Source organism: Telmatherina bonti (genome assembly GCF_933228915.1).
Source record: "Telmatherina bonti genome assembly, chromosome: 2".
In the NCBI taxonomy this organism is placed as follows: Eukaryota; Metazoa; Chordata; class Actinopteri; order Atheriniformes; family Telmatherinidae; genus Telmatherina; species Telmatherina bonti.
Genome location: NC_136620.1, coordinates 20,885,796 through 20,902,869, shown reverse-complemented (window position 1 = coordinate 20,902,869; position 17,074 = coordinate 20,885,796). Strand labels below are relative to the sequence as shown.

Below are 17,074 nucleotides of genomic sequence, written 5' to 3'. Positions count from 1 at the left end.
ACAACAAACTGGACTGGTAATGCAACACTGATTACTGATTACATCTACAAGAAAGGTCAGAGCTGTACTTCTTAAGGAAATTGAGATCTTTTAACATCTGGGCCAAGATGCTGCATATCTTCTATAAGTCTGTTGTGGAGAGTGCAGGCAGCTTTGCAGCCATCTGCTGGGGTAGTAGCATCAGAACCAGAGACTTGAAGAGAATCAACAAACTGATCAAGAAAGCTGGTTCTGTGCTTGGAATAACTCTGGAGCCGCTGGAGCTGATTGTCCAAAGAAGAATGCTGCACAAGCTGATGAAAAGGATTGGAAGATTCTTCACACCCTCTCCACAACACAGTAAAGAAACAACAAAGTGAGTTCAGTGAGAGGTTTCTTCAGGTCCGCTGCAAGACTGAAAGATACAGAACATCATTCCTGCCAGCAGCCAGCAGCCTCCGGAACAAGACCTCCTCTAGTTATTCATTATCTACTCCAATATTGAATTTCCATTTTGGGGATTAATAAAGTATTTTTTTATTTATTCATTCATTTCATTTCATTAATCTAGCTGCAATCGGCAGCAAATTTTTGTTCCAATCCAACTAATGGTCCTTTTGTGTTAATAAACCTCCAATAGACACTGTTGCACTTTGCAGACAACCTGAAAGAAAGGTGTACAAAATTATGGCTTTGTTCCTAATTTTTTTTTTTAAAATAATTTTTGTCACAAATTTTGCCCTGAAGGATATCAATAATAATAATAATAATAATAATAATAATATTATAATGAAGAAGTTGCTGGTTTACCAACCCCCATCTTCACTTTCACAGGAAATGATAAAGACAAATCCATTACAATGAGAAGTCCGGTTTAACAATTTTATTGAACTAACTTGTTATTACAATTCTGTACAAGTGGTGTCAGACAGATAAAAGAAATCTGGCTTCACAGGAATCTGATTCCTGCTCCAAACTGGACCCCATCACATATCCTGAAAGGAAAGTAGATGACATTTCTGAAATCAAAGTTAAAAGCATATGTCTTTTAAAGACTACCAGTCAAAATACTGGACACAGTTGAATTATTTTCTATAAATAGGCATCTCAAAGACTGTTTGGTCATTTAGAAAATTCTCAACACCTTTAATGTCATCATTTGCATCTATATCATTCTACATATTATACATACACAATGTAGATAAAAATGTAAACATTTTGTTTCAGAGATACTGTGACTGCTTCTTATATATTATACCTGGCCTCATAAACCTTTAAATGTAACCCAGGTTAGAAGTTATACAAACTATACTCACCTATTCAGTCTGGGTGTAATTATTTGATTTGTATTGGTCTTGCAGTATAAAAGAATACTATCGCGTATTTTTTGCAAATTGTCATAAAATTTAAGAATAATATGCCCTAAATGTGTTAGAGTTAAATCTGCGTGGAATTTACACAATTTTCTTCTTAGTCGTAAAAGGGAAACCAACCGCCACTACCTGTCTCCACTTTGAACTCCCATGGGAATGCAGTAATTCAGCTCCAGTCTGGCAATGTTCCCCAAACGCAGCACAATGCCCACTCCATATGACCAACGGATACATTCTGCCAGTTTCTTCAAATGAGCATGAGGCCCCTCACCTGAGAAAAAACATAAACGAGCAAAACAAAAAACCAGAGCATAATTTTAACCCTGCTCTGTTCAAAGAACGTAAACCTCAAAAACCTGAACTTGATGAAGTTAAGATTAAGGGGGGAAAGGAAAATAAATATCTAATCTTTCACATTACACTTAAAATGTTGACATATATGTATAATCTGTCCATTTAAAGGTGCTCACCATAATTGAGGTTACAAAGGTTCCCAGCGTTGAGGAAGAAGTGGGTTCTGAAGAGGTCACCAAAGCTTCCTCTGCCTGGTCTGAAGGGTAGTGGTGTGTAGAGGTGGAGGCCTCCAGCCCAGTAGGCCTCTCCTCCCACGTAGTCACCTGCCGTGCAAGTCAAGTCAATGTCAAAGCCTTCAATAAATCAGCTAACTTCTATGGGCAACTGTCAGTTCAACTGAGCAACTTATTAAAAGTTACAGTATGTCTTACCCTCACTCTGTGGACCCATACTGTACATACTGAATCCTCTGATACTAGTGGGGCCACCAAGGTAAAACCTAGGGTGTCAGCCAAGACACAAGAAGTTATAAATTATTTTTGTTCATATGCATGTTGAGTTTTCTAATTGTCAGTCATACTTGAAACAAATCTTAAAAGAGGTTTAAAGGGCATTAAATAAAAAATTTAATTTGAACATTGTAAATACAAGTAATCAAATAGTTTCTTTTGCATTATGGGGCAGAAGTCCGCTTTAATGAAACTGCAAATATAGATGGAAATAATGAAGCTTGGTTTGTTCCATTTAAAACATGTTATACAAGGTGTTTTGAGATTGCACAGCCTTATATTAGTAAGCCTTATAACAGTGTCACAAATGACTAAGTCGTTGCAATTTTACATCTCATGTAGTTTGTACTCTAATGAAATTATTATGTATGTCCAACCTAAAGTCTTATCAAGTAACAGCAAAATAAAAACAATGCTTGTCTGTTACAGGCTCTATCAGTAATAATTTGACTGCTATTATCTAATAACTAACCCACTAGAATTATTAGAAAGTGTTAATTCAACGTAATTTATGACTGGCTAGTTTTTTGAGAAAATTGCAAGAAGAAAAATCTTTTTCATTTATTCTGTAGGTTTGCAAGAGGTTATTAGTAATATAGATAAAATAGTGATTAAAGATAATTGGTGCAATGCATTCTATACCTGTCTGCTATGCATGTTGACTTTTCACCAATGGGAAGAAGCAAGCCACCCCACAACGATGCAGACAAGACCTGAAAGAAAAAGTTAAAATTTCAGCAATGTTGACTTTGAATGGTGTTTGTGCCATTTGTTAAATAGAAAAATACAAAATCTCACTGAGTCCCAAAAGAGTGTTTTGTTGAGCTGAATCTCAAAGTCTTCCTTTAGAAAACTGGAATCGCCCCCAGTGAAACCAGCAAGTTCCTACTCAAACATGAAAAAACCAATATGTTTAAGATTAGTCTTGCTTTTTCTTGCATCATTTGAAAAGCTCAGATTATTATTATTCCTTTCATGAACAACAAACCTGATGAATCTTCAATAAGCCACCTTTCCTGGGAAGAATGGAAGAGTTTCTTGTGTCAATGACCATAGCATGCTGGAAAAAATAGCATTATTAATGTGGGTATCCCTAAAAACTAACTTTTTTTTTAAATTTTGAATGTCTTTTTGGAATCTCAGTCTTAACAAATCCATTAGTAAATATTATTCAGCCTTGGACTGCATAAAATATGAAAACTTGACAGTGAAATTAAGATTCCCAGGAAAGCTCAAACATCATGAAACTAATGACAACTTCAAACCTAACAGTAAAAATATTTAATATAATATTGAAGACAATTACCGAAAGGGAGGACTTGATCGAATGGCCACTCTCTTCGCGGACAGCAAATGAGGCAGTATTAGCTAGACAACCCAATTCTCTCCATACCCCTTCCCACTTCAGGGTCTGGTTGGTCTTCCACAAAGGGAACTGTGGGGGGTGAATTTGTCATAATTACTTCTTTTTAAATAATATATCATGCAGTAAATGAGTAAACAACATACACTATGGGAGTGTCTCCTTCCAACATTGGGGGAATAATGGTTTTGTGAGTAGGGCAATTTCCAACAATACCAGATCAGTAACTATTGGCAGATGACAAAAAGTCTAATACAAAGTCTAGTCTCTTCGTTTCTTGGGTACTCAAGGTCAGAAGTGGACTTTGTGTTACACAACAGAACCTTTTGAGCCACATTTTATGATTATTTTCAGCTAATTTGTTTCCTCGTTCATGTTAAAACACAGAAAAGAAGTACATTCCTTTCACTTAAATCTAGGACAAAAAGGCAAAAACTAATTCTGTACATAACTATTTAAATGTACATAATTTGGGGAGGAAAAAAAAGGCAGCAAAAAAATTGTTACACTCAGTTCTGCAGAGATGCCTCGATCTGTCTCTCTCAGTGAGCTCCATGGAAACTGACCAGTCACTTTGTACATGTTGATAGAGACACTGAATGTGAAAGGAAAAAGAGGAAAATATTCATTTTACTTTTTTAAGATGTACTCATCTAGCATTACGGGCTGTTTTTCTACATTAATAGTGGTCCCAGCTCGTAAAGAAATACATGGCAGCACGCAAGATAACCACGTGAATACACTACCAGTCAGATGTTTGGACACAATTTCCCTATAGTTTTAATGGAAAAGTGTGTTCAAATTTTTCACTGGTACTGTGCAATTGAATACTAAATATTTATTTCATAAATCCTCAAAACAAATAAGTTTCATGAAGCTTACTTTCGTTCAAAGTGTCCTGGTTGGGGTTTAAAGAAGGACAAGCCGTAGGATGTCTCTTTGGTACCATAAGAGAACTGGAATGTCAGTTTTTCTGCGCGGCCAAAAACATTCGGTAACTTCAGGCCAAGAACCTGAAATGAAACAGTCTTTATTATTCAGGAGATCCTAAATATAGCATTTGCATTTAGAAGTGACTAAAGTAAAGGAACAGCAGGTGTATTATAACACACACAAAAAAACACAGAAGAGTCTCACAGAAATTAACATTCCAATAACTATGAAAAAGATCTCGATGACAGGCTGCAAACTTATGTGGGTACTATACAAAGCTATCTTGATAGAAGAATTTTATAAACATGTAAGCAATGAGCTTTAACTGCATTTACCATGCTTCCTTCATTGTTTCCAACCATAGTGTTATAGCTGCCTGTCATACGTCTCAGTTCAGTGACCTCAAAAGTCACATCGAGGCCATTAGGAAGAGCATCCTCACCTCAAGACAGAAAATCAAAAATCAAACAATTACAATGTCAACAAAGCAACTGTACAGCATGCAGATTATTTGAAAGTAGCCTTCTTAGACGGCACAGAGACTGGCAGTACCTCGAGATGTGTCAATAACCACCTCAACCTTTCTGAAGATACCAAGGCGCAGTAGCCTTTGTCTGGCTTCGTGGGACTTTCGCATTACCTGAATAATAAATTAATCTATTGATGTTCGAGCCAGGACAGTTCACACTGAACAATCATTTTTGGTACAATCACACCGTACTTACATCAATCAAGTTCTTTGCTCGAAACACTTCTGCAATTTCATAGGTCAGCAGGTCCTCCTTGGTTCTTCCAAGTCCATCTATGTGCACTCGCTGAACTATAACCTGGAAAGCATGAGAGAAACAAAACACCAGAAACATGAAAATCCAAAAAATAAATATATACATAATTTTTTTTTTAAAAATGCAGTTTTGTTTGGTAGGGAAAAGCAACAATCTGCCATATTTGATGTTTCATCTATCAGTCAAATTATTTGAGATTATTTATAGTTTTTCTTATGCTCACCTTTTACATTTCATTAAATCCATTATTGCTATTAATGCCATTTTATAAAGAAAATACTACATTTTAGACACCAAAATGTATAGTTTGCTTTTATAAGCTGTTTTGAAAGATTTAGATAAAAAAGATTTTATGACACAGAAATGGAATAAGAAACAAGTGATTAGATTTTGGGGGTGATCAGGGTCACCACCAGGATCCAGGAATTTTTAAAGTATTCTTCTTTACAAAGTTACTGGCGAGCACTGGCGGAGGTCTGTGCCCTCTGGGTGTTTCCAGACTTTTTATTTTCACTCCTTTTCAACTTCTAACAATACAACACTAAATATAGTAAAGAACAAATATATTTTACATACTTTAAAATAGTCTTATTATTATTATTTCTTGTTATTATTATTATTATTCCAGATTTTCTATGACAGGGTGGAGAACTCTGGTCTTCAAGTGCCGGAGTCCTGCAGATTTTCCATGTATCCCTGGTTGAGCACACCTGATTCAAATCATTGTAACAAAATAGATCTTACATCTTTGTTTTCAAGAATTTCTTGCTTTGGCTCCTGCTCAATCCCTGGAGCTTCAATGTCATCTGCTTGAACTCCTAATTCTGGCCCCTGCATGGGCAAAGGGTCCAGGCTCTGCAAAACAAAATCCAAGAAAAGCAATAGTGATAGCAGCAACAACAACTCACACTACTTTACCAAACTAAAAACAATTCAATATCAAATTAAACATCATATAGCCACGCTAAAGCAGTTTTGAATGGCTCATCAAACATCTACATATATTATACATACATTGATGCATATTTTTTAAAAAGACTAACGACGAAGTTCAAAGCTTTTCAGTGGTTTTGATTCCCCCGCTCCTAACTATATAAATTCCTAGCTATGTGGACAGCCAGTTACAAAGGAGACAATCACGCAAGAATTGTGCACCATATACAGACTACATCAAACCAAACATCACAGGACTTGAGGCATCTGCAACAACCATCGCTGATTTCACTACGACCATATGAAGCCAAACTAAAAGGCATTAGAGTTATCGATACACTATGAGTTGCTTTACAGCTGAATGCCTGTCCCAGTTGCCATCATTGTGTTCACAGTGTGGGGCCTTGCCTTCCAGTAGCCGCTGTCAGATAACTCCACACTGAGCACTCAGAGAGGTCAAAGTCAGAGCTCACACGTTTACTGGACTTTTCCTTACCCTGGCATGGACGGTGCCCATGCTCAGCCTCGAGGGTGCTGTCACGGAAAGTACAGGCGAAACTTTGCGAAGAAAAACTAATTTAACCTACAAGTCACCGGAGAGTGGCGAGGAACCTCCGTAAAAGGAGGCGGCCATGTCACTTCCTGACCACGCCCCCTGCTGGAGCGCGTTCAATACGCCAAAGACACGTAAAGCAGAAGACGGTGCAGTGCATACAACAATGAGATTTTTCTCATTTCTAAAATAAATTTCCAATTCATTTCTAAAATATATTGTTCTATTGACATCATTTCCTTTTTTATAATTACAACCATAATAAACAATGATGTGATTTCTAAACATTCACAAATATGTTTATTTTAATAATTCTTATTGTTTGACAGCCTCTACACCTGTAGCCTACTATATGTTTGGCTTTTCCTTTTTAAGACACGGACATATGTATAACTTAGAAAAATACACAACACAATACAAGACTAAAGTCAAATAAAAGTAACATGAATGCAGAGAGTAATAATACTCATTCGTGTTGCTTTATTATGAGATACAACATTGCAGTAGAAAATGGAAACTGTTCCACAGAACTAGAAATATAAGCAGGGATACACAGGAGACTTTTGACTTAATAATAAGCCAGATGGCAGAATCTAAATAGGTTTTGCATCAGTTTGACTACAGTTTTACAATACACAAATCACAAACGACACAAAGATCAATAAGGCTCAAAGCTGTGCATATGTTTCTGAGTATCTCTGCAAACCTTGAATCCTGCAATAGAAAAATGAGAGCGATATTACATTTACAACAATCTTCAAATATTATTGCATGATGATGAGAATGTAAATACTGCTTTTACGCTTCAGTTTTGAAAGTCTCATGGGAAATCCTGTCTTCATTTACACCTTCAGGACATTCGCTGATGTCTTTTATGCCTAGCATAGTCAAAGCTATGGGGAAAAAATTGTATCTGTGTTAGCCTCTACACATTTGTTATTCCAAAATATAACATTTGGAAAATGTATCCCTGGTCAGACTTGGTGAAACAATACCTTTCTACAGATAGCCAGACAGCGACACCTTTAACATTTTGTAACAGTTCTGTTCAGCTGAAAGACTAAATTGATGCATTAAATGCTATTTATTTATTGTTGTTTTTTTGGTATATTAGATTAGCTCAGGAAGCTGAGCACTTACCTTGTTTGTACTGAGCAAAACTGATGTGTTTTTTATTAGTGGGGTCAAGTATCCCGAGGATTGCGTCCAAATTTAAGTTATTGAACAGATTTGGTCCTTTCACGCCAGTTTGCTGAGACATCTTCAGGTTCTTCAACTGCTCAACAAGAAACTCTCTGGGATTTTCTGAATGGCAGAACCATAGAAAGTTTATCACACCGAGTTTCCACACTGAAATACAGACAAGTGTACTTATTTAACAGTTTAAGATGTGCATCTGGCTTTAAAAAAGAAAAGTTATTGAGTCTTGAATCTGAAATGAGAATGAAAGCAATTGTAAATACAGTTGTGCTCATACATATTCATACCCCTTCATTAAAGAAAAGGCTGAATTTACAACAGTCACTCAAATAACTGGAGACTTAAAAAGGAACAATAACCAAAAATTTGCAAAAAATATAATTGCAGTGTAGACACTGTTTTTTTTTTATTTAATTGAGTTGAAGAAAGAAAAACAAACAAATTGGTCCTGGTCAAATTAGAGCACTTTTCTGTTGAACAGTGGGACAAAATACCTGTCAACAGGTGCAGAAGTCTGACTGAGAGGAACAGAAAACACCTGACTGTAGCGGAAACATGAAAGGATTGTTTAGAAAAATATTAGTTTATCAGTGATGTAATATATAATAAAATCTCATATTTGTTTGACTTAAAAAATAAATAAATAAATAAATAAATAAAAAAAAAAAATATATATATATATATATATATATATATATATATATATATATTGAACCAGAATTAGAAAATAATGTAATGATTTTCATAACATTTTTATTTATGATTACTTTAGTCAATTTCAACTTATTTTACAGGCAGCTGTTTTTTCCCCTTCTTTAATGAAAGGGGATGAATAAATATGAGCAAAACTGTACATACCAATAAAAGAAAGATTAGCTTAAGAATTGCTTTTGGGTTGTAACTGGCCAAGTAGTTTTTCTCTTCTACAGCTATTATCCGAGGTTTCATGCTAATGTAATATCAATCCAGTTTTTAAAAAAAAAATATATAGCAAAACAGTTAAAGGAGGAAGTGTCAAGACAGCTACAGCCCCTCGTTTATTGGAAGTAAGCTAACATGCTAGCTATCGCAAAGCAAATACACGAAAGCAGGTTGTATCTATGGAGACAAAATAAGTACCAACCGGGTCTATAAAAGAGTAGCATGCTGGTCAGATTATCCATGAGCTCAATAATTCTGTGCTTCTTAAGATAGTTTGCTGCCTCTTCTTCCTTTTGGGTGGCCATTTTCCCCAACCTTTGTTTAAACTGGTTGCTATGATACCTGATCAGGCGTCCATAATAGCGCATCTGTTTACAATCAAGAGGCCCTTTAAATAATGTCTACTTAACCCAACTGCACCAAACCCACCAACAAACTTTCTCTTTTAACATTTATAAAGCTATTGCTTAGTAACATGATTGGAAAACATACCTGTAGGAGACAAAATAAGTGTGCCATTAAAGTAGGCATTATAGTCAGTTCAAGTCAAAATACACTGATGTATTTACAGTGACAGAATACACAGAACTGAAAACTGTTTTCTTATTTGATAAATAAAAAAAAAAACTTCTAAAATAGATGGTTCAATATGCAACCACATAAAAAAAAGGCATTTACGACAAATTGATTTGTTGACAAAATGTGAACAGAATATATTTATTAATTCAAAATACATTTAACTTTTTTAATGGAAACCTAACTTGATTGGTTAAGTAGGAGAATGTGTTCTTTATACACTATGTTATCAATTCATTTTTACTTTGACTCTTTTCAAAGATAGATAAATAAATACATTCAAAATGAAGATGAACAAACATGGATCAAAGTGATTATGCGGTTAAAAAATATTTATCCCAGATTACCAAAGGGCAAAAAATGTGTCATCATATACAACCGCTGCTAGATCCATGACATGAAAAAAGAAAACAATTGTTTCCAGATGAGCCAGAAATGACTGTTCCCAGGTATGTGAAAAAATGTAGCTGAAGAACTCCCTTGACTGTCCATGCAGAGGAGAAAGTAAGTCCACATCAGTCCACATTTTGTCCTTTTTTAAGTTGCTCTAAGGTGGCAGCAGCTTCTTCTCTGACTTTGTAGCCCTGTAATTCTGTTCGTAGTTCACCAGGCTTTGGTGGGACTTCTGGTATGGACTGAAATATGAAACAAAAGCAAACACTTCTTCATATTCACTCTCCTGCTCATGACATTTTTCCAGTCTATAAAAATGCATATACATACTTTTTTCTTTCGAGCATGAAAACATTTTTAAGTTTTGGTTGAATCCACAGGCCATTAATAGAAAACAAAGACAGTCTGCAGTAAAAAGGAATGTTTTGTTCCTCACCAGGTCAGGCAGGTAATACTGGTGGACGACCTGTGCTCCTGCAAACATGGCCAGAACACTGGCTCCGACCATCCTGAGGTATCGAGACCACGACACACCAGCTGGCATGTTGACAGTCCAATGTGATCTGACTCAGCCTGGGAGAGGAAGAAATACAAAAATCAGAACTGCCAAAAAATTAACACAAAATATAATAACAGCTTTTATTATATAACAGGTAAAAATATCTGTTTTTACCCATATCAAGAATTATTATAAGTAATTATTCTCATAATCACACACGTCCATGTGTGCATAGATACTCTCGTACCATAACTGTTATCCCTATTGTAATAATCAGACATATTTCACAAAGATCAAACATAAATAGACTGAAATTAACCTTTTAAACCCTTACCTTACTTACTGCATTCAAAATAGGCTAATAATTGCTTCATATAACTATTTTACACCATCTGAAACGGTGGTGTCTGTCATTGCAACACTCCGGCAGGTCATACAGTTTAGCTAACATGAGCATGATGTTAAAAAGTAAGAGTTCTCACTCTGAATCTGTGTACGGCTACCATACAGCACATACTACCATACATGATACCGTATCCCTACAAAGTCCATGCGGAGATTTTGTATTATTCCTTTGTAGTAACAAATTAGTTGCTTTTTTTAAAATAACTGTTTTAAGAGAGAATGATATCAAGCTTAACTGACCTCAAATTTCCTAAATTTATCTGAGAGAGCGCTTGAAGGGTACGCGGTGTGCATCTAAACTTTATATATACAATCTTGGATTGCGTCTGTCTTCTTCGATTTGAATTTGTATTGTCGCATTGATCGTTACAGTACCTTTCGCCATCTAGCGGTATGATATACAAATTTATCAGTCTTTTGTAAGTACTACAATCACATTTGTGCGTTTCTATTTTTTTTTTTTTTTAATCAAATGGCAATATCTATTTTTGTTCATATCTATAAGACGCATGTTTACTGCAGTTTTTAAAGGGTAAAGTTTAAGATAAAAACCTAGAGCTTGTAAGTACACTTTCTCACCAAGAGGCGGCGGAGCGCACTCAGTCAACCTGATTTAAATGAATGTTGAGCGTTTAAATGGTCTTTGTTTTGGGAGCCCCCAATTTGCTTATCATTAACCTTATGAAAAAATGTACGACAGGTATGTCACTCTATTTATGTAACTTTAGTTTTGTTATCGTAGAGGCCACTGATGGGTTCAAGACGGCCGTAGAGTACCGTAGTGTCGTTAGCTTTCCATTAGCCAAACCTGTCTTTAGCGGCGTTCATTGGTCTTTGTGTTCCGTAATGCAGTGTTTCTCTGAGTGTAATAATTGTAGCTATTCAATTTGTAATAATAACTTCTTTGGGAGTAGAATAAACATCAATGAATTAAAATAAGTCAACAGATAAGATGGAGGAAAACCAGTTTACATCTCTCACGGCTCCTTCGGATTATTTTCAGCAGTGGTGAGTTTTTGTTGAAGCTGAATGGACGGTGGAACTTCTCATCATGTTTCCTCTTATAAGTCTTCATTTTCATGCATGATGAAGGATATATTACTATCATCGAAATTAAAGGCATCATTCTTATTTTACCATTTATTTTTAGGCTTGTAGTTGTTCATAATGTAATTATTAAGAATGAAATGTAACTGTGCCGTAGTTACCTGGAAGCTGAAACTATTGTTTTCCTCAGCTGGTTTGTATAAGTAAATATAATTTTTAAAAAATCAACTTCACAATATAGTAATTATGTTACGCCATACAAACATGAATAAATAACTAAACATAAAACAAAAACTGTTAGATTGCGGACTTTATATTTGATTTCTAGTGGATATGTTCGAAGAAAAACAGACATAGTACTATTATTATTGTTATCAACATTATTAGTATTGATAATAGACTATATTAAGTATATTTTTAAAAGTCAGGCAAAATATACTTTAACATATTAAACATATGAAAAAGATTTCTCAAAAGCTTTTTCTAAAGAATATAGTTGTCTTGTCAGTAATGTGTTTGAACATTTTTACTTATGTATGGTGTCTTAAAGTATAGTATAAAATATATATATAATGAGTATAAAATAATCATAAAAAACAAAACCTTATCTGTTTTGCACTCTTGTTTCTGCATACATCAGATTAAATGCATAAAATTCTACTGAGAAAACATTTCAAGCTTAAAGCAGACAGTTGTCACTATTATTGTTATAGACTAGTTGACTAGTAAACCCTGTATTTAATTAAAATCGTTCAATAGAATGAAATACAATAACACTCTTCTAACGTCCAAAGAGAAATATATCAATTATATTAAAATTAGAAACTGATAAATGACTTACTCTTTAAAGGAAAAAAACTATTTATTTACAATGTAATAACTGCAGCATGTTTTAAAGGGGAGATTGCATGAAAACATGTGAACTGATGGATGTTATATGCTGAAAACAAGAGGAGGTGATTTGATATTCAAATTGATTCCGTAAAATGCATTAAATGATCAAGCAAAAAAAGTAGAATACAAAGTGGTGTACATCAGTGCATGTATGTTTATTAGTCCTGTTTTGTGCACTCCATTAAACACCAGACATCACTTGTCTTCACTTATTGTCCACAGATCCTTTGTGTTCTTCTTTTGCTCACCTCCTCTATTATTTCCCTTTCCTCCTTCCTCCTCTTTTCTAGGTACCAATCCAGTCAGCAGCACCCTGAAGCGCAGCATGTGATGTCATTTCATAACATGGGACATTATAGTGAAGGCCTCGTTGAAGAGCCTGTTATGGGCCAGTTATCTGTCCATCAGGATCCATCACTTTATCAGGAACCTTCTTATCAAAACTACCTCCGAACCTCAAATCAGCAGCAGCAGCAGCATTCTGTAGTCTTGCGCCAACCTCAGCATCAGTGTACAACACAGCAGCTGGAGACAGGTGTGCAGCACCAACCTCAGTCTTCTGGACAACCTCAAGGTAAAGGTATTATGATTATTTTCCCAATGAGGGTCTTCTCCATAATATCTGCTACTTATTGTAAAAAAAGAAGGTTCGTTTTCATTTGCAGAATATTTTAAAGGCCTTCTCACCTACTTTAAAAACAGTGAAGTACGAACGAACCACAGAAGAGAAATGCCAGTCTTCATTTCTGCTTTTTGTCATAGTTTTGCCACCAGCAAAGAAGAAAAGAGGTCGTCCTCCTAAGCAACAAATCAACAATTGTGAGACACATGAGGATGAAGAGGACACTGAAACTGCCAAAAGAAAAGCCAAGAGGGCTCTCAACCGGTTCAATGGCTTGTCTGTGGCAGAAGTTATGACCAAAACCCTTCCTGATGTTATTACCTACAATCTAGACATATTAATAGTAAGTTAATTCTGAGATGTACAAAGAGTTTCTGTATCTACTCTGTTGTATAAAACAAGTGGATTTGTGGGTTTTCTGTTGTTCAACAAAAAAACAATTTTATTTAGTGTGTAGCTTGTAAATCCTTTATTTTTTCTCTTCAGATTGGAATCAATCCAGGACTGTTGTCAGCCTTTAAAGGACATCATTACCCAAACCCAGGAAACCATTTCTGTATGTTGAAATTTAGCTTCACTAAAAAATATAAAAGTTGTATTTTTTATTTGACTTTATCACTTAGAAATCCTTCATCTGTGACACAACAGTACAGTGTTAAAACTGTGAGGCCTTTTCAGAGCTTGTTCAAGGAGATTTTTAACTTTTTTTTTCAGATTTATTACCTGTATAAAATTTTGTTTTTACTGGATGTTGGTACTTTTTTTATTTTAACTTATAATTTCTGAAGAAAATTTGTACCAGCAAATCACCAAATCTTTTATGTTTTATCATTTTTGGTCATCAGCCAACAAAAAAATGGATGGATAGGCTGGATAGAAACTTGCATGTTGTACAGCCACACATAGTTAAACCCAGTAATCTAATTAAAAGTCATTCTGTCTTTGAAGCATTTTCAATTTTCTTTGTTTGGTATTTGCTGGATAGCCTCATAGTGAATGTCCAATGTTCATCTGTTCCTTTCTGTGCAGGGAAATGTTTGTTTTTATCTGGTCTGACTGATCAGCAGCTCAACTACATGCACGACCAGAGTCTGCCAGAGAAATACAGCATTGGCTTCACTAACATGGTAGAAAGGACCACACCTGGCAGTAAAGACCTCTCCAGGTGAGGGAAAAACAAAACTAAGATAAAAACAGCAGTGTAGATGGTGTCAACGTGTTACGTGATTAAAATGTGATTACTTTTGATGAAGTAATTGCAAAGCATGTATTTATTTTTTTAAATCAAGTTCCACCCCCTTATTTTGATGTAACATCAACTCAATCTCTCCCTCTTTCTTTTTCTCTTTTTCTTTTGTATTCCAGTAAAGAGATTCGTGAAGGAGGCAGACAACTACTGGACAAGTTGCAGAAATACAAGCCATTAATAGCAGCCTTTAATGGGAAAGGTAAAATAGACTATTCTTCCACTACTTTGTCTGTTTAAGTATGAATATAACTTAGGTTTAGCTGGCTTTTTTTTTTTTTTTTTTTTTTAAATATGTATTTTTTTTTCTTTTTTGTAAATTTCCCAGGTATCTATGAAATCTTTTGCAAAGAGACCTTCGGTGTGAAAGCCAAAAATCTCGAATTTGGCCTGCAGCCTTACAAAATCCCAGCAACTGAAACGGTATGAGGAACTCTTTACATACATATATCCTCAGTATTTAAGATAAATTAATAGTCCTGCCAAATCTCCTTTGACTTAGGTGTGCTACTTAATGCCATCATCAAGCCCCCGCTGTGCCCAGTTTCCACGTGCACAAGATAAAGTGCATTTCTATATCAAGCTGAAGGAACTGCGAGACCAGATGAAAGGCCAGACACCCAGCCAGGAGGTTTTAGAAACTCAGTACACCTTCGACCTGCAGCTAGCTAAAGGTAAATGTCACAGTTCATATCACAATTGACTCACTTTTTGGGACTTTCTTAAAGATACAGATACATTTGTGTTATTTTGAGATTTTTATTAAATGAAAGTCAGAACAATGCTGATGTCTGTGTTTTGCAGAGGATGCAAAGAGGATTGCGATCAAAGAAGAACAAGAGGATCCAGAGTATGAAAGCTGTAGCGGGAAGCATAGTGAAGCACAGCAGAGCAGCTGAAAATAGAGGAGAAAAACCTACTTGTCTGCTGTAGCACTCAGGTAACATGATTAGCTTTTATTTCTAATTTAATTTAGTCAGAACATGGTGGACTTGGAAAGTTTCTTGTTTTCGCTCCATATTGCTGTTAAAAACTCCAAATTATTTTGATTGATTTTTATTTTCAATGCAACTTTTATTTCTGTATTTATTTAAAATACTGACAAGAAATAAATTAATCACCATATATACATTATATTATGAAACTGCTAAACTATACCAGTGTAAAAAGTACTGAAATGGCTTCTGAGAGCATCATAATTAATCTGTGTTATGGTCATTTGCAGAAATGAGCACAGTAGGCCAGTTGTTGGACCATATGGCAAAAGATCACTGTGACTGGGCTTATTCATTCAACAGATAACCAAATACCTGCTGTACTTGTACCAAGGTACACAAAGAAACAACTTTAATAGAAGGGCCTCGTGGTTCCTGACGCAGTGCAATGGGATGCCCAAGACAAAGAGTCCACACCAATTTTTTTTTTTTTTTTAACTCTGAGGAATGTGCATGTTTTTTGGTGTTACTTTTTAATTAATATTTATTGAGTTTTGTATGTGTTTCTTTTTATCATTTTTTATTTTGATAAATGGTATTTTATGGTGTTTTTTATCCACTGTATAGCATTTCTCATTTGTAAGAACAGCTTTAATAAATCTCTTCTAAAGCTGACAGATTTGTTGTAGATCCATATTAAGTGTGCACAATTAAATGGCTTTGTTGTTTTTATAAATGATAAATTCGTATAATCAAAGCTCTGTGATAAAAGCAGAAAGATTTATTCTTTGGCCTTAAAACTATAATAAAGTGCCAAGAAATACTCACATAGACAATTTTATGTGAAAATAGTGACTTTGAAGGCATTATACATTTCTGCTTTTCTGTAAAATCAAAAGATGTCTCATTAGGTTTTATTGACAGACTGTTTAGCGTCATAAGAGTGAATTAATATCACTTACTATGACCAATGGCTTTAAAATACCATTGTCACGGTATTACGACTATTATTAGGCAAAAACCGATTGGGCCCTTTGGTTTTTATTGAGTGCTTAGTGATAATTGTTTCAGTTGTGGTCCATATTCGTTAAATATTGAAAATACTGCCGATAATTTGACTGCAAACATGCTTTAACTACAAAACAATCAGCAAATAGTTGGAATAACCTCGTCGTGGGTTCGCTCCTTTTTCATCAGCGGGGAGAAGTGATGAAGACCGCGGTGGGAGAGTTTGCCGTTTAAATGGAGGGCAAAGTGTTTTGTGCCAGTAGAAAGAGGGTTTATCAAAAACAATATCTTTCAGAATAAAATAGATAATATTAATATTAATATGTTAATTTAAAAAAATCATTTTGGAGTGTTTGTTTCTTCTGGCTGTAATCTTACAAAAGCAACAGTGTCCATTGGAGATCTCTTAACAAATGAGGACAATTCATCACGAGGGTTGGACGGGGACGTAACTGCTCAGAACAGCTGAATATAATCTTAAAATTGGTAGAAATAAATACGCTGTTATCTCCTAAATTTACTGGCTAGACATCGACATTAGTAATCAAGTTTTATCATTATTCCACATATTTGTTCAGAAGTATTACTGCATGGACAAACCGTCGG

At 35.1% G+C, this 17,074-nt stretch overlaps 4 protein-coding genes across 5 annotated transcripts; 1 reads left to right on the top strand and 3 right to left on the bottom strand.

Moving 5' to 3' along the window:
* Nucleotides 1-850: 850 nt before the first annotated feature.
* Nucleotides 851-6,804, bottom strand: samm50 (SAMM50 sorting and assembly machinery component). Its single transcript, XM_079246561.1, has 15 exons — nt 6,666-6,804; nt 5,981-6,091; nt 5,177-5,278; nt 5,004-5,091; nt 4,787-4,893; nt 4,401-4,531; nt 4,026-4,113; nt 3,462-3,590; nt 3,144-3,215; nt 2,954-3,040; nt 2,798-2,868; nt 2,078-2,145; nt 1,823-1,969; nt 1,482-1,623; nt 851-974 (listed from the first exon to the last, which is right to left on the bottom strand). The coding sequence occupies exons 1-15, from the start codon at nt 6,684-6,686 to the stop codon at nt 929-931; spliced, it is 1,410 nt and encodes a 469-aa protein (XP_079102687.1). The 5' UTR covers nt 6,687-6,804; the 3' UTR covers nt 851-928.
* A 586-nt stretch (nt 6,805-7,390) lies between these two features.
* On the bottom strand, nt 7,391-9,234 carry efcab10 (EF-hand calcium binding domain 10; the record flags this gene model as incomplete). The annotated part of the gene is made up of 4 exons (XM_079256787.1): nt 9,046-9,234; nt 7,863-8,027; nt 7,525-7,615; nt 7,391-7,436 (listed from the first exon to the last, which is right to left on the bottom strand). The coding sequence occupies exons 1-4, from the start codon at nt 9,209-9,211 to the stop codon at nt 7,391-7,393; spliced, it is 468 nt and encodes a 155-aa protein (XP_079112913.1). The 5' UTR covers nt 9,212-9,234.
* Nucleotides 9,235-9,523: 289 nt separating this feature from the next.
* On the bottom strand, nt 9,524-10,758 carry uqcc6 (ubiquinol-cytochrome c reductase complex assembly factor 6). 2 transcript variants are annotated; one of them, XM_079250900.1, is made up of 3 exons: nt 10,655-10,744; nt 10,249-10,385; nt 9,524-10,054 (listed from the first exon to the last, which is right to left on the bottom strand). In XM_079250900.1, exons 2-3 carry the CDS (start codon nt 10,354-10,356, stop codon nt 9,935-9,937), a joined length of 228 nt encoding a protein of 75 aa, XP_079107026.1. In that variant the 5' UTR covers nt 10,357-10,385; nt 10,655-10,744; the 3' UTR covers nt 9,524-9,934. The 2 variants fall into 2 exon arrangements, with proteins under 2 accessions (XP_079107026.1, XP_079107025.1); XM_079250899.1 differs by having other exon boundaries at nt 9,526-10,054; nt 10,646-10,758.
* Nucleotides 10,759-11,332: 574 nt separating this feature from the next.
* Nucleotides 11,333-15,960, top strand: tdg.2 (thymine DNA glycosylase, tandem duplicate 2). Its single transcript, XM_079246765.1, has 10 exons — nt 11,333-11,416; nt 12,948-13,231; nt 13,420-13,622; nt 13,766-13,835; nt 14,309-14,444; nt 14,645-14,727; nt 14,854-14,948; nt 15,028-15,199; nt 15,330-15,465; nt 15,751-15,960. The coding sequence occupies exons 1-9, from the start codon at nt 11,406-11,408 to the stop codon at nt 15,422-15,424; spliced, it is 1,149 nt and encodes a 382-aa protein (XP_079102891.1). The 5' UTR covers nt 11,333-11,405; the 3' UTR covers nt 15,425-15,465; nt 15,751-15,960.
* Nucleotides 15,961-17,074: the final 1,114 nt, after the last annotated feature.